General features: G+C 40.3%; 1 protein-coding gene across 2 annotated transcripts in view; it reads right to left on the minus strand.

The window, feature by feature from the left end:
* The window catches only part of LOC149319200 (ephrin-B2-like), a 64,057-nt gene that overhangs the window by 26,067 nt on the left and 20,646 nt on the right, over positions 1 to 17,344 (minus strand). For both annotated transcript variants that reach the window (XM_089511253.1, XM_089511252.1), the window contains exon 2: positions 4,082 to 4,365. In XM_089511253.1, coding sequence (XP_089367379.1) covers positions 4,082 to 4,365 — 284 coding nt within the window. The remainder of the gene's footprint in view (positions 1 to 4,081; positions 4,366 to 17,344) is intronic.

Raw genomic sequence — 17,344 nt, forward strand, 5'->3', positions numbered from 1 at the left:
AACGGAACGAATGAGGGACGGGTGCGTGCGGTAAAATCCGTCCCCTACTCGTTCCTCACTTGTCCCTGCTCCTTCCGTTCCGTGCTCAAAACGGAACGGAAGGAGCCAATGCGATAAAGTTCTATGTTTTCCACATCCTGGAACTCAATGTTTCATCCACAGTTCCTGCTTTTTACATACATATATACATACATATTCTCCTTTTCCTCATATAACATCCTCCCTTCCTCTACATCTCTGTCCCTATTAACATTTGTTGTTGCTGAGTGCCTTCAAGTCATTTCCAATTTATGGTGACCCCCGAGGTGAACATTTCACAGGCTAAAGAATTTAAGGAGCCCTTGTGGCGCAGTGGTTAAATGCCAGCACTGTAGCCATTCACAGCCACAAGATTGTGAGTTCAAACTCAGGCCAGGCTCCAGGATCCACTCAGCCTTGCATCCTTTTGTAGGTTGCTAAACTGAGTACCCAGCTTGTTGGGAGCAATTAGTTTACACATTGAAAACGGCATAGGTGCCCTGATAAGCAGTGTAGAAATGTACTTGCTATTGCTATAAAGGAGGAAGGTAGGAGAAAGAAGAAACAGTGTGGACTAGTACTGCTGAGCCCTCTGTCCCCTTTGATTCTCTCTCTGAACTTTATCACATGGTCCCTGGAACAGGCCTGTTTGCATTCTAAAAAGGGGTAGTTCTGGGGACGGAATGGGCCCCAGAACGCATCTTACCGCACTCTGGAACACCGCTGCTGCCGATGGACGTCCCAATCGCGGCCCACATCCGTTCCAGGGGGCGCGATTTCCGAGAACGCTTTGGAACAGTTCTCAGAAACTGGACCCCCTGGAACGGATGTGGGCCGCGATTGGAACGTCCGGCGGCAGTGGTGGCATTCCAGAGTGTGGTAAGATGCGTTCTGGGGCCCATTCCATCCCCAGAACGACCCCTTTTTAGAACGCAATGGGCCCGTTCCAGGGCCCATGCGATAAAGTTCTCTGTCTTTACTCTGTCCAGTCACACTGCACAATTATAATGCTACATTCCACATTAAATGGCATGGCAATGTCCCTTGAATTCCTATCTGTTTGTGGATTTTAGGAATAATTAATTCCCAGCTAGTATTTGCTAGTAATTTGTTGTAATGCTCCATTCATACAGTATAAGGCTTTTTGCTTTTTGCTTTTTTTTCACAGTGGTATGCAATGACAAGAAGGCCACAAAATATCACTGACAGGGAAAGCTGCTCAGAAACCAAGAGGCCACCTTTTGCTCTTCAGAGACAACTTCATATCCGACCCCCCTCCCAGGCCATCACAGCATCCACAGCCATTTTACAGTTGCTGCTGCACCTACACTACCAACTGCAGTCTAGTTGTCTGATATAGCGATTTTTTAAAATGTATATATAACTTAATTTATTCACCAATTCAGTAATGACAAAAATATATTTCAAAATGTTGCGGCTAGAAATGCTGAAAAACTTGCACATAAATAATAGCTATTTTTGTCCAAGTGCATGGCTTGTTTCTGGTAAGGGGAACAATAATTGCCATTCTTCCAGTAATATACCTTTATTGACAAGAAACATTAGGATTTATAACCTAAATATTAAAGCTTTTTTGTGCTTTTTTTTTACATATTATATACCACAAAAAAGATCATAAGTAGACATTTGAGAAGTTAAAACTGGGCATGCAGGGAGGGTGGAATTTCTGCTATCGAATGCCTGCCTTTTATGAAGAAAATAGATATCTCAACTGGGTTTCAGTCCGGGAATGTATAGTCTCAGGTGATCTGAAATCAGACCTTTTAAGGCACCAACATCCACCAATTATAGAGACTTCCATCATGGCGTTCCTATTCTAAGCAATAATTTTTCTGAAGCATTACGATAAGTCTAGCACCATTTCCGAGGCACCAGGCTGAAGGGACAGCGAATTCTATAACCTCAAAAGAATGCTCTAATCCTCCCGGAAATGTAACATCTATTATACCTTATTGCCATAATGAAATAATTATACAAAAATGAAGAAAATGAGTCCTACTTATGGATTTACTCAGAGGGATTACCGACAGAGATACGGCAAAGCTGACAGTCTACCATGAAGTTCCATTTGTGTCCATAACTCTCAAGTAATAATTAAAATGGTGCCATTTATGTCACAGCTGGCCTACTGTGGAGAATTAATCCCCATAGCATTAGATAACTGAAATATTTCATCCTCAGAACCAGCTATTTGAGCACAGACAGACGTTTTTATGTTGCACTTTTTCATCAGGCCTGCTTGGCAACTGTCTTTGGTTTCAACATTGCACTTTATAATCAAGCAAAATAAAATTCACTGTTACACTTTCCTCAAAAGTCACAAGCTATAGCACTGAACTGTTCTGCCTTTTATGCCTACCAAGACAGCAGTATTTTAAAAAATAATCTTACAATCAGCAAATTGCATTTTCAAACACCCCCACATTTGCTATTTCATCAGTTCTCTTATTGTTGCATGGCTTAATTACACTGAAATTGCTAGACTATTTTACTGTTACTTATTTTATTTATAATGAATTTACCAGAAACAAGCAGAATGAACATAATATTAAAAGAGCTATTACCTTTATTGCCATTTTTTTCAATATGGCTCAATTTTTTTAAAAAAATGATTTTAAATATTAGCTGTATCCATTTTAAATGAATTACAGCAGTTGAAAGGGAGAAAATGTTTTGAGATTTGTTTCATATCAAGCATAGGTCCAGCAACCATGCAAGACAACCTGGGTAAAAAAAAAGCAACATACCATAATACATCTCTTTGCTACTGAACTGCAAATGATCTATCAAAATCTGTGAAGTTAGCATACACATTCCTTTCACCAGCAAGCAAAGACATTTTCATTCAAGAAAGCTTTTAATAGTTAAGCAGAGACACTTATTATTTAGATGTATGTTTTATCTGCTTTTATCTTTTATATGATTTTAAATGATTTTATAGTGTTTTATGTGTGGATTTTAATTGTTTTTGAAACTTTATTGTAAATGTTTTTAATTTATCATCTCTGGAAGCTGCCTTGGGTCCCAACCTGGGAGGAAGGCGGTGTGGTGTATAAATAAAGTAAATAAATAATATATAAACAAATGGGAAGGAATAGACTAACTACAGCATTACCAGGGCTGGCACAAGACTGTGTCATTTCTATAAGCATATTAGGGAAACAAAGGCTTGGATGACATAACCACACCTTCCCCTAACACACCCCATTTTCTGCCCTCTGTTAATACAAAATTTAGTCTAATATGAGTTTCTACCACCACACGGGGGGTTTCTAAAAGTATAAAGGCAGAGCAAGAATTCATTCAATCAACAGTGTGGTCGAAGTGACTCTACTTTTCTGCAACTTTAGAGGGAATTCGTGCAAGGGTTCTTCAGCACCTAGAACTGCCCAAGTAATAACTAAAACCACTTTTTTTATACACAAGACTAATCCGTCAATTAATTTTAACTTAAGGGCTCTCTTATTTTCTTATGCAGCTATATCATTTCACTTTTTGATAATTTCCCTGTGTTTTAAAAGAGTTTTAAAAGAGATAATATAGGACTGCTAGTGCTTGGTGTTTAGCAAGCATTTATTGATAGATAGCCTATGTCAGGAGGGTGATACTGTAACACTGCAACATATACACACACACACACACACACACACACACATACATACATACACTGTGTGTTTAAAGTTTTACATAAGTTTGGCCTGTGGAATACAGTACCGTACTACTAAACTGTAGCACTAGCACACAAGCAGCTTTCTTCTTGCATATATTGTTTTGAACCCAATTAAGATACTCATGTTTTCCACAAATTGCATTACTAGCATCACTTCCACAATTACAGAGCCCACATCGGTTCTATGAAAACCTGGAAATAAAAAAACAGGATCTAAAACAGTAGGGAAGGTGGTTAATAATAAGCTGCCATGAAAATACTTTAAAAGAAAACACTACAAATCCTTTAAGCTTCTTACTTGATTGAATACAATGAATAAATTAAGAAACAGCAAGACAGAAAGAAAGGAAACAAAAATCATTGTTCACTTACATATGATGTAATAATCTTTGTTTCTCTGAAATTCCAGGCCCCAGAGATTAGGGCTGAATTCTTGAAACTTGATGGTAAACTTAACATCTTGATCAGGCTTGGCACAGTTGAGTAGAGGTGTGTTGTCCTTTTTAATAGTGCAGCTATCTGCTTGGTCTTTCTCAACCATATAGACCTTATAGTACTCATACTGGCCACCAGTTTTAGAGTCCACCTTTGGGCATATAATATCCAGTTTGTCTCCTATCTTTGGGTACAGTACCAGTCCTTGTCCAGGATGGAATCTATAAGAATCAGGAGAAAGGGCAAAGGTGAGACATTTGATAAAGAGATCTGTTTAAAAAATGTCACTTAAAAAGGGAGAGGGGAGACAAAACAGAAACATACACAATCTTAAACAAACCAACATACAGTCTAGCACACTGGCATTTTGTCACAGTGTTGGGATGAACCACACCCACACCTACACACTTTCTTTGATGACAGGCTGTCAATGTAAATCTAGGGCCTAGCTACCAGACAATGGAAAAATAAAGGAGACAGGATGGTAGGAGTGATGCCTAGGAAGAAAACTTTGCCATATGCAGTGGGGGGAAACAGATCTTTCCCAACTCCTTTTGAAAGAAAGACAGGATTATGGAAGCATCCTCCATATTAACATGTGAACACTCTTTGGGAAGAAAAGTTACAAGGAGATGGTAGAAAGCTTTGGGATCACTGATGTGTTTATGGAGTATGATGGAAATTAAGAATCACAGAAGTATTTCACTCTCTCCAGAATGATGTGGCCCACTTTAGGGATGGAGAATACATCACTTTTTGATAATGTCACAGGCACTATCCAATACGTGTGACAGCTGTTGAGTTATTTGACACACAGCAATTTCAACTGCAGTACAGGTATTGGGTTGATCCCTCCTGCCATATGGGCAGAAGGGGAACCAACAGCAGCTGCAGTCTTTTTTCCCTCCTCCCCAGGCACTAGATCTGACCTCCTTTTTCTGCTAGCTGATCCTTCTGCACAGCCTCAACTTATCTTTCTCTCGTTTCTCTCTCAATCTCTCTCTCTCACACACTTTACCATCTCTTCAAACCACAAGCAATTCTACATAAATCACTGTCTGGAATCAAGGAAACACCTAAAATATTTCAAATTACCCTGCCAAGCAACTAGCCTAATTTTAATGTAATGACTTTTAATGAAATTAATGTTTCAAAATGAAAATAATTGCTTTTAATATTGATTTAACCACAAAATGAAGACACATGCTTGTAAGCAACAAAGGACACTGTAATCTCCCCCCCCCCCCCCAAGATGTATTTGTTCCAATTAATGCCTGGATGCCCATCTTCAGAGCTACGGATACAATATCCCTCTAATACCTACAGCTGAAAGCTTTTTTTTTACTCAGTCTTCCTTGCCAGCCATGTTGCTGTAAAGATTTTTCCATAACAGAAAATGTCTCTGTACAATGAAACAATAGCTTCCTAATGAAAGGCCCTGCCCAGCAGCTATTATTAATCTCCCACTTTCATTTGCTCATAGAAGCACTTACACATAACTCACTCAGATATGAAAACTTCATAATAAAACTTTAAATGAGTGATACCTATAACCTCTGATTAGAGTAGCCCATTAGCTATGTAGGCTGTATACATGGGAAATCACCCTCCCTCCATGTCTCCATCTGGCCTAGGAGGGAGTGAAAAGACAGACCCAATGCTATTGAGCCTATCCTTAAGAAGAAGAGCCCTCCTTCCAGTCCATCTGCCATGGTCCAGGTCAGAGAGAGAGAAGAACCACTGGACCTCATCCCCTTTCCCACCACCATTCCCTTCTCCTTTTGTCTTTTAGGTTGTAAGCCTGAGGGCAGGGAACCGTCTAATTAAAAATAATAATTGTAAGCTGCTCTGAGAGCCTTTAGGGATGAAGGGCAGGGTATAAATACCATAATAATAAATAATAAATAAATGGAAAAGGCAGCAAGTGACTGAGGCATTCACACTGCAGGAATAATCCAGGTTGACACTACTTTAATTGCCATGGCTCAGTGCTATGGCATTCTGGGAACTGTAGTTTGTTATGGCAGCAGAGTTCTCTGACAAATAATGCTACATGTCTCACCAAACTACAGTTCCCAGAATACCATAGCATTGAGCCATGACAGTTAAAGTGGTGTCAACCTGGATTACTTTTGCACTGCAGATGCAGCTTTAGGCCTCAATCCAATTGCTAGTTCCCAACTAGAATAAACAACTGGCTTATACAGAAATGTTGATTTATTGTCCAGGTATTGATTCAATAGATTTTTTCTAGCTGAAAGCACCAGAAGGTTTAAGGTCTCACTTGGTATATAGCAATAATTTCTGCTTGCTTCACACACAAAAAAGAAAGAAAAAAGTAAAATAAATAATTCCAAGTTCATTCTTTAAAAGCTATAGAAAGGAAAACAGATAAAATATGCATTCTCATATTATTCTGCTCTGGTGTTTTTAATTTACTTCAAAAACTACTTTCAAATAATTTATTCATCCACAAGGCACATTTATAGGGACAAGAGTTGGCTGTCCAAACTTTTAAAGTGAGTTTAGAAACAAGGAAGGTGTATCTATTCCACATTAAGAAGCAAGAAAATTTTACATGCTTAGGGGTTTTCTCTGACTGCAAAATACAGATTCATCTTAAAACCAAATTCTCTGACAATGCTTTATTGTGCTAGATAAGCAGTATGAAGTTTTGTATTCATGAAATTGAATCTTCTGGATGCGCTTACACCATCCTGGGTGGGGAGGGGGGTTGGATCTTTTAAGTATCCATAATCTAGTCATGCTCTCTGGCCATACTTTGAAAGGTGTATGTAAGACGGCAGCCTTTAAGCTAATTAAAAAACTTTGATTCAAACAGAAACGTAACTAATACGCAGGATCAAAAGTCTCCCGAATCCCACGGCTGGTGCCAAACCAGCAATGCCAAGGCCATGTCCTTTAAAGAGTTCTGCTTGAAGCTTCACAGCTAGGGGAGGTTAATTATGTCTGTAGCAGTCGGGTATCTTCGAGAGCAAAGGTATGCCGATACTAAGCGCCAAATCCAAATGCAAAAACCTGGAGCTATAAAAAGCTGCACTCCAGCTGCTTTACTGTTCACTTTGACTCACCACGGATTTTTATTCAAATGAGAAACCACTGAAATTAAGCAGGGAACAAAACAAGCAAATGCTGCTTTGTGAAACACAAGCACACACATGCACTATAAGGGAGACAGTCTCAGACAGAGAACATATTACTTTTAGGGCAGGCGTACCCGACCAGATGGAGTTGATGAAGAAAATTGGTTTTAATCTCCCATTGTCTGCCTTATTTGCCCTTCTTGTGGCTGCCGAGAGAGAAAATATGGAGCTGCATATGGTTACTAGGATCCATTCCAGCAGCCAATAGGCACAGCCTAATGGCACCTTTTGCCTAAGTATAGTCAGCTTTTATACAGAAATACAGGGGTAAGCATTTGAACATGGAATACACAAGCTCCTGGAACAGATTTTTTTCAACGTCTTTCTAAGCCTGAAAAGGCATATGAGTCTTTTAACTAGGCTCTACATCCATGTTTAATACTTCAACTGAAAACATGGCTCATCGCTGTTGTAATTCATGAAGGCTTCATTATGGGAGTACTCATATACATAATCCACATTATGTACTCAGTCAACATGGGGGGATGGACTGTATTTCCGCTGGAAGGCATGCTACTGGATTTAGTGAGAAAAGGGTCCTAGCTTCCCCTTCCAGCAAAGTTTCCCCTTCCATATGTACCAATAATCAGTGCCTCATCATAGAGATTGGAAAAGTTATGTTTTAGGACTACAGCATCACACAATGAACATAGCCACATAGCCATGCTAAGCTTTCCATGTTGCTCGCTGAATGTCTCCATATGTATGGGTAGAATGAGGGCACCTAGCATGTTTTTATATTGTTTTTAATGTGTATGTACACCGCTATGATCTAAAAAAGGAATAGAAGTATATAAATAAATTATTATTATTATTATTATTATTATTATTATTATTATTATTATCATCTCAAGCACCATGTTCAGTTCCATGGAGAAAAGGTAAGGTATAAATGTAACTTATTTATTTATTTATTTATTTATTTATTTATTTATTTATTTTCTATTCCACCTTTCTCCCTGAAGGGACTCAAGGTCCTCACAATAACAATTTTAAAAACATATTGCAATAAAAAAATTAAAACATCAGCTAAAAACAATATAAAATTACAAATATTAAAATCACAATAAAATCACAATACCCATTCCATGTAAAACCCATCCCATAACTACACGTTAAAAGCCTGCCTGACCAAAACCTGCCAATGAAAGACCAGCAAGGAGGGGGCCAGCCTTGCTTCTCGTGGAAGGGCATTCCAGAGGGAAGGAGCAGCCACTGAGAAGGCTCTTGCTCGTGTCCTCACCTGTGATGGTGGGGGGACCAAGAGAAAGCCTTCCCCGGAAGATCTTAGGGTTCTAGCAGGTTTGTATAGGGAGATACGGCCTCTCAAATAATCTGGACCGAAGCCGTGTAGGGCTTTATAAGTCATAATCAACACTTTGAATTGTGCCCGGACAGCCAGTAAAGCTGTTTCAGGAAGGGAGTTATGTGGTCCCTATAATTGGACCCAGTCAGCATTCTGGCAGAGGTGTTTTGCACATGCTCAAGTTTCTGAACAGTTTCCAATGGCAGCCCCATGTACAGTGCACTGCAGTAGTCCAAATGGAATGTAATCAAGGCATGTGTCTGACGTCTCAAGGAATGGGCACAGCTGGCAAATGCACTCCTGGCCACTGCTGAAACCTGGGCATCCAGGCTCAGAGTACAATCCAGGAGCACACCCAAGCTGCAAGCCTGAGATTTCAGGGGGAGTGTCACCCCACCCAGCACAGGCAATATCCCTGTCCCCTGATCTGCCTTACAACTGACAAGGAGCACCTCTGTCTTGTCTGGGTTAAGTTTCAATTTGTTTGCCCTCATCCAATCCAAATAATCTAAATTCCTATTCCAGCCCCATAATCCCTTTTAGACAACACTGCATGGGTACTAGGAAGTATTGCATTAGGCCAGTGGTTCTCAACCTTCCTAATTCTGTGACCCTTTAATACAGTTCCTCATGTTGTGCTGAACCCCAACCATAGAGGAGTGGTGTCTCGGTTCCTAAGACCATCGGAAATGTGTGTTTTCCGATGGTCTTAGGCGAGCCCTGTGAAAGGGTCGTTCAACCACTAAAAGGGTCACGACCCACAGGTTGAGAACCGCTGCATTAGGCAATGTGGTCATGGGGCACAAACCCACTCCTTCCTCATAGTCATTTAATGTGGGGAGGAGTATATACCCCTCTTATTTCAAAGTTTGCTTGTTTGTTTTTTGAGGCCAAGATTCTTGTTATTGTTTCCTAATCAAATTTAATTGTTACATGGCTGCTCATCTCTTTCTTTGTCCTTTTTCTCCTCTCATCCCCCTTTTTTTCTCACCCCAAATGTGCCACCATAGTTGGATCCTTCCCTGAATTCTTGCTCCTTTCACTGGTACTAAATCAACTCCTGGAAAGGTTTGCTTCCTGAATTCTGTCTCTCTTTTTTTCATCCCTCCTCCCCAAGAACCCTGCCAGTGTCGGAGGTTGGTAACTTGAACATAGAAAATAGATTTTGGCTTCATACTACATCTATGCTATAATTTTAAGTTTATTTGGGCCGGTCGAAAAGCACGGATAAAGTGGAATAATATAATAGATGACAAAAGGAGAGGAGGCTTGGGAACACTGGACTTACAAAAGTATTATTATGCATGCGGAATGTTATGGGTAGAGGGTTGGATTAATTTGAAAAATGGGAGATGGTTGAATTTGGAAGGTCATAACATTAAGCATGGGTGGCATGCATATTTAGTATATAAAAAATGGAAAGAGGACAAGGAGTTTAAAGATCATGTAGCAAGAAAAGGTTTGTTGAGAATCTGGGAGCATGGTAAGAAAATTTTTTACAATAAAATACCAAAGTGGACTTCACCACAAGAGGCACACTTTGGAAGATTTAAAAAGACACAAGAACAATGGATTACATATGAAAAGATCTTGGAAGAAGGAGAGGGAGCAACTCTGAAAATGAAATCTAGAGAGAAATTAGAAAAAGAGAGGATAAAAATAGACTGGTTCCCATACAAACAACTAGAGGAAAGATTTAAGAAAGATTGGAAAGAAGAAGGAATAGAAAGAGGAAAAAATGAATGGGACGTTATAATTTGTGAAAAACAGAAAAAGAAGAAGATATCAAAATATTATAAAGAGTTGTTAAAAAGGGATTTGGAAGAAGAAGGTATAAAGGATAATATGATTAAATGGAGCCAGATGATAGGACATAATATAAGTTTGGAAGAATGGGACAAATCGTGGTTAAAAACTAATAAATTCACACTGGCACAAACTTTAAAGGAGATTTATTATAAAATGTTTTATTTATGGTATTTGACCCCGGTTAAATTATCAAAAATATATAAGAATGTAAATAAAACATGTTGGAAATGTGGGAAGGCAGAAGGAACATTTTACCATATGTGGTGGTCTTGCAGGAAGGCGAAGCAATTCTGGGATAAAATACACTCTGTTATAAAGGAAATTTTAGCAATGAACTTTCCAAAGAAACCAGAATTGTACTTGTTAAACATGACATGTAAAATAGGAAGTGAAATTGAAAAAAAAACCTGGAAAATAATACTATACATGATCACAACAGCTAAGTGCTATATGCCCAAAGATGGAAGGTGAACTAGATGCCCACAATGGAAGAATGGTTTAAAAGAGTATTGGATATGAGAGAATCAGATAAATTATCCAGAAAGTTCAAAGAAGAAAGGGAGGAGGAGGAGGAAGAAGAAGAAGACTGGAACATAGTTATATAATATTGGAAAAGTATAGAATCAGAGTGAATCATGAAGGGAAAGAGAGAAAGTACCCAGGTTTATGTCTGTTAATGTACAATGAAGAATGAAGTGGAGAGAGAGAAATGTATTTATATCGGGTATGGGGGGGAGGGGAAGAGGGGGGGGAAGGGAGGGTTATGTTTGTTAAGATATGTTATAAATGACATGAAATATGTAAGTGTCTATATATTGGTTAAAATAAAAAATAAAAGTAAAAAAAATAGATTTTGGCTTCATACTACATCTATGCTATAATTTTAGGTTTTAATTTAGTATGTATATGGAGAGGATTACCATGGAAGGTTAAAGAATTCATTGAAATGTTGACATATGATTGAGTTTAGAAAATGAAGCAATAACATAATGGGAAGTAAACATGAGTGTACAGGTCTGGGCAAGTGTGGGAAACAACTTGAAGGCATTCAACAACAACAACAACATTTTAGTCCTCACTGTTTTAGGGAGAACCTAGGGAAAGAGGAAAATCCCAGTCCAAACTGGTTTTGTTCTGCCTGACACAGCACTGTGGTTCATGAAAAAGATATTTAATCTTGTTACAACATTTAAGGATCTATTTAAAGACAAGACACAAACCAAGTGATTCAAATAAAAAGAAAGGAGATTCCAGTTAAATATTAAAAGACTGTTCTACATTGGAAGAGTGTGTCTCAGAGGGTGGTGGACTTTTCTCTGTTGAAGATTTTTAAACCGAGTTAGTAGTGGTCAATTGTCAGGGGTGCTTTAGCAGTGGATTCCTCTACTGACAGTGGGCTTTGCCTAGGCCTGAGGTGTGGATCACAGGGTCATTTTAAATGCCCCAAATGAACTTAAATGCCCTCTGAAGGGCATGCGAGAATTTTGCCATGTTTGGGGGACATTTTAAGCCTCAGAGAGGCCTTTTTATTAAAAAAGAATGTATTTCCAGATTTTTTAATCTGAGACCCCTCAAAGTCCCCTCAGGGGCTAATGCAGCCCTCTAGTTTCTACTCCTGCACTAGCTGGGCTTTGAGATCCTTTCCACTCTATGATTCTATGTAAGACAAGGCACACAGGAATCTTCAAAGACTAATGCCACATTATGATCATGGCAGGAAGGGGGATGACTTATTCCTAATTCCATATTAGATGTTCATTGATTCATTGCATTGTTATGCTTTGTTATTTTGTTTGTTTTTACCCCCCCCCCCCTCGGTTTGATAGAGGAACTGAATGTATTTCTATGGGAGCAGAGAACAAAGTTCCTGAACGGTTACATAGGGTTGCCATAAGTGAGGACCTCCAAACCGGGACAAATGTAGGACAAATGCAGGACAACATTTTCAGATGTAGGACACATTTTATAAAAATGGAGGACACTCAAAAAATTGAGGCTTTTTTTGAAATGTTAATATAAATGCATGTTTCTTAGGCATGATCAAAATGGAGGACATTTTGACATTATTCGTAGACAGATCACGGAAATGTACTTCCCTTTCTGGCCACCCCCCTCTCCCCATTCCAAACAGCACATTTGAGCATTGAACATGGCTTTATTTTAACATTGCCTCTTGCATATTTCAGAGGCTTATTCCACAACCAAACCCTTTGGTCAAGGGACTTTGGTTTTTCTTCATTTTGACTTGTTTTGTCTGTATTCCTCCCCACTAAATAAAGGAGACATGAAATGGAGTTAATGGGTACAAGTTGTTAAACAAAAAAGTCTTGCGAGACTCTGTAGGCAAGAAGTGCACCATGTTAAGAACTGCATTAAGCACACTTAGGCTGCTGCCACACTGCTTTCACTCTCATCACTCCATCCTATGGAATCCTGGGATTTGTAGTTTGTTGTGGTGCCAAGGCTGGGCTTTGAAATCTCAGGCATAAGAGAGGCAAAAGGCTTGGGCTGCATCTACACTGGAGAAATAATCTGGTTTGAGACCACTTTAACTGTCTTGGCTGAATGCTATGGAATTCTGGGAATGGTGGTTTGTTCCAGCACCACAGCAGAATGGCAGTTAAACCCCTGGAAAGCTCTCTGACCAAGGTGACCAATGCCCTCACCCCAAAATGTAGGGCACCCAAGCAAAAATATGTAGGACATGGCCAAAAATAAAAGCTAAAAACACCCATGTAATTATAAATCCATGCTTCTTAGCCATGATCCAAATGGAGGACATTTTGAAATGTGACAGAAGAGGACATGTCCTGGAAAAGGAGGAGGATGCCTGGTCACCTTGTCTCTGGTCCAAAATACACTGCAGAAATAAAACAATGCTGGACTGAAATGCCCAGAGTTCCTCACCAAAGCTGCATCCACACTGAGGAAATAATCCAGTTTGAGAGTGACTTAACTGTCCTGGGTTAGTGCTGGGAATGCTGGGAACTGTGGTACATTGTGGCCCCAGAGCTATCTCTGACAGGGAGTCCCATAACCCTCCAAACGTAGTTGAACTGCAGTGCCCAGAATTCCTCCCCAGGTGCATCCACACTGAGGAAATGGTCCAGTTTGAGACTGCTCAGTGCTGGGGAATCCTGGGAATTGTAGTCTATTGTGGCCTCAGAGCCATCACTGACAGAGAAGTCTCAATGTCTCCCAAACACTCGCATTCCCAGGATTCCCTAGCACTGAGTTAAAGCAGTCTCAAAGTGGGTTAATTTTCCTGCAGAGTGTGTGAGAGATATAAAAGCTAGGGACTGGATTCATTTGGAGGATCTCTGTGTCCAAAACACACTGCTTGGACTGCCAGGGCTCAGTGCTATGGAATCCTGGGAATTGTAGTTTATTGTGGCATTGAGCTTTGGCAGTTAAAGGGGTCTCAAAGTGCAGAGGGGGGGGGAGAGAAAAGCCAGGGAGAGTGAATGAGCTCTGAGAGGAGGAGGAGGAGGAGGAGGAGGAGGAGGAGGAGGAGGAGGAGGGAGGGAGCCAAGGGAAGTGGCCAGGACCATCAGCCTCCTCTCTTCCATCGAAGACTGTTGGCAAGAGGCTCTGCCCCCACCTCCTCTGTGGACCATTCAGCTTCCTTTTGTCAAAAGAGCTCTGGTGCCACAAGAAACTACAATTCCCAGAATCCCATAGCACTGAGCCATGGATGTTTAAGGGGGGGGGTCAAACTATTTCTGCAGCCTTTGCTACCCCAAAGCCTTCTATTATTTACCAGCAACTTGCAAGGCAAAATCTCTTCCTTCACCAAGCCATTGAAAACCAACCCAAATGGAGGGCTGATTGCTTCTTTCTCATTGGTCAGCTTCGGGAAAAATTTGCATATTACAAGGAAAGGTGTTCAGGGCCTCAAAAACAATCCTGTGATAAAGAATTACAACAATACTGAGTGGTAGACATTTAAAAGATGAGGCATTTAGACTCCCAGTGAAACAGGAACGATTGATGGCCTTTTTTTCTTTGCTCACTGTAACCTGAAAGTAATGCCTTTTGCAGGGTATATATACCAAGTGGGCTGGCAATAGCTCTGAGTGGCAGATGTCTTGAAGACCTGCTCTCTAGGCTAAGCCAGGCAGGGAGGCGGGGAGGGTGGCACACAGCCATGGGGAGGGGTGGAGCTGCCTCCAGGGCCTTGCTGGGGGGGAGGTCCCGGGGAGGGGCTAAATTGGGGCGGGACTGTGTGGCCCTGCCCCAAACCAGGAAAGTCCCGCCCCCAGGCGGGATATGGCAAGCCTACGGTTACATTAAAAGAGAATCAGATCCAGGGAATTACTCCATTTGAAAATGCTGATATCAGAATAACAGTACAAGCATTTATACATCTGCCACACTCTCTGATGTTAAACTACATCAGGAAGATCTTCCTTTATGGAATGTAAACCAATATCAAAGTGAATATCGGGTTGCTAAAAAAATTCTCTCCTTGACTACTTTACACCTTCAGTGACTACATAGTCAAGATGCCATATGTTCTTAATGAAACACATCACTTGAAGATGTGTTGCTAATTATGGATGATTTTGGATGCTAGTAAGCAGGTCAGACTGATCAAGGTTACAGCTGTATGACTGTCACTCACAACAAGGCCCACCACTGGAGACATGAACAGCACTTCCCAAGTAGTATGTTATATTCACCCCCGCATTCTGAAAACCTCTCAAAGAATAAGTAGTTGAAGCAGTTCTTCAATTATTCTCTGGCTTTACTGTACTATTTCTCTGACAGACGTGTTTTCTATTCTCCAGAATCACTGGAATACTGTTGCCAGATGCCAGCCTGAATGTAGTACTTGTTTCTTAAAGCTCTTTCATTGCCCATTCTCTGGTTTCACAGTGCGCTCTAGCCATTCACTCTCAAATGAAATAAAATATTAAGGCAGGGCTGAGAATCATGAAACACTTGTTCTCCAGTCACAATCCTTAGCTGTCACTATCGCTAACATTCCCTGTAAAACAACCAAAATGGGGGCAGATCTTGCTTTAGAATTCTTGGTGCCCACACATACAGAGGCAAAAAAGGACCCAAAATTGCCTCAAAAATGAGAGTGACATAACGTTACATCTGGTCATCCATAGCAGCACAGTGCAGGCTGTGTGGAGTTTACAACTACTGAAAATGGTTCCCAGTACCTACCGCATATTAGTGATTTTGGCTTTGTATTGAGTATAAAGAGATGGAAGACAGACTTGTAAAAAAAAAGAAGTTAACTCTGCATGAAGGCACTACAGTAGTTCATGTCTGATCTTGTAAGCTTAGCATGATCAACGCTGGAGAGAACTTGGATGAGAGTGCCCTTTGCCGTAGGAAGGAACTTGCAAAACCATTTCTGGGTCCTCCTTGCCTATGAAAACCATATGAAATTCATGGAGTTGCTATAAGTCAAAAGGTGAGTTGAAGGCACATAGATGCACATGCACACACACACACACGAGTGAACTGATATTCAGCCATGTATCCTTAAAGATATGCTTGTCAATGACATCATCTGGCAGATTTAATAAAAACATCTATTATTAACAAGGGATTGCCACAGTAACTTCTAGGCAATCCAGTTGACATTTTGTGTGCCAAAAGGTTCCAGAGTTGTTAGTTTGCCAGTTAGTCCCCTTGCAGAACTACAACTCTTGATTCATTCCATCCTCCTCAGCAATGGACAATGTACACTGGGCACTTGATATCTGCTGGCATTTGGTTGATTCTATGGTTCTAGGACTCCCTGTGGATACCAAAATCCATGTTGCACAAGTCCTGTTAAACACAATTGACTACTAAAATGGTGTCCCTTACATAAAATGGGAAATTCACAGTTTGCTTTTTGGAATTTATTTATATTTTTTGAATATTTTCAAGCTGTCGATTGTTGAATCCCTGGATCAAGAATACAGTATGTGGATACAGAGGGCTGACTATACATATAAGATTACAAAAGCCACTTATGACTGAATACAGCTCTCTTACACAATAAAATGCCTCACAACAGGACAAAAATGTGTAACAATATTTAGTCCAAGAAAATGATGGCCTTGTATCTTCTACTCTGGCAAACAGGTTTCACGAGCAGTAGTAGCTCATGGGTTACATGGGACTCTGAAGTGGTAGCGGCATATTACATGCCCTTAATCTTACAGATACTGTTCAGATTTGGGGGTTGGTGTCACCAATATGCTGATGACACCCAACTCTATTTCTCCTTTCCATCCATATGCAAAAAGCTAGTTTCAGTGTTAAGCCAGTGCCTGGTATAAGGAATTGGCTGGATAAGAATGAACAAACTGAAGCTTTATCCAAACAAATGTTCCTGGTGAGTTGGAAGGCACATTAAAGATTCCATCTATGCTGGATACGGTTACACTCTACCTGAAATCTCAGGTTCACAGGTTGGGCATACTCCTGAACTCAGATTTAAGTATAAATGCACAGGTTTCATCTGTAGCGACAAGTGCTTTTGCACCACTAAAACTGGTGTGCCAGCTGCATCCCTTCCTTGAGATGTCAGATCTGGCCATATTCACACATGGCTTACTTACATTTCCATTTAGATTACCATGATACACTCTACAAGGGGATGCCTTCTAACAGTATTTGGAAACTGCAGCTAGTTCAAAATGCTAGAGCCAGAATGCTTACAGGAACATAGCTTTCCTATTATATCAATTCGACTGGCTTCCTGTCTATTTCTGGACACTATTCACAATACTGGACACAAGAGGAGGCCTTGTCAGTAGCTGGATTAAGGAACTCCCTTCCAATACAGTTTAGACTCACTTCGTTCCTAATATTCCTAATAAATGAATTTGAAAAACAGAAATTAGAGGATTAACAAGTCAAGCACATCCATATCTGTGTATGAGCTGGATTTAATAATCTAATTCCTGG

This window comes from Sceloporus occidentalis, unplaced genomic scaffold (assembly GCF_023333645.1).
Source record: "Sceloporus occidentalis isolate IW3139 unplaced genomic scaffold, rSceOcc1.0.p SCAF_2, whole genome shotgun sequence".
Taxonomy (NCBI): Eukaryota; Metazoa; Chordata; class Lepidosauria; order Squamata; family Phrynosomatidae; genus Sceloporus; species Sceloporus occidentalis.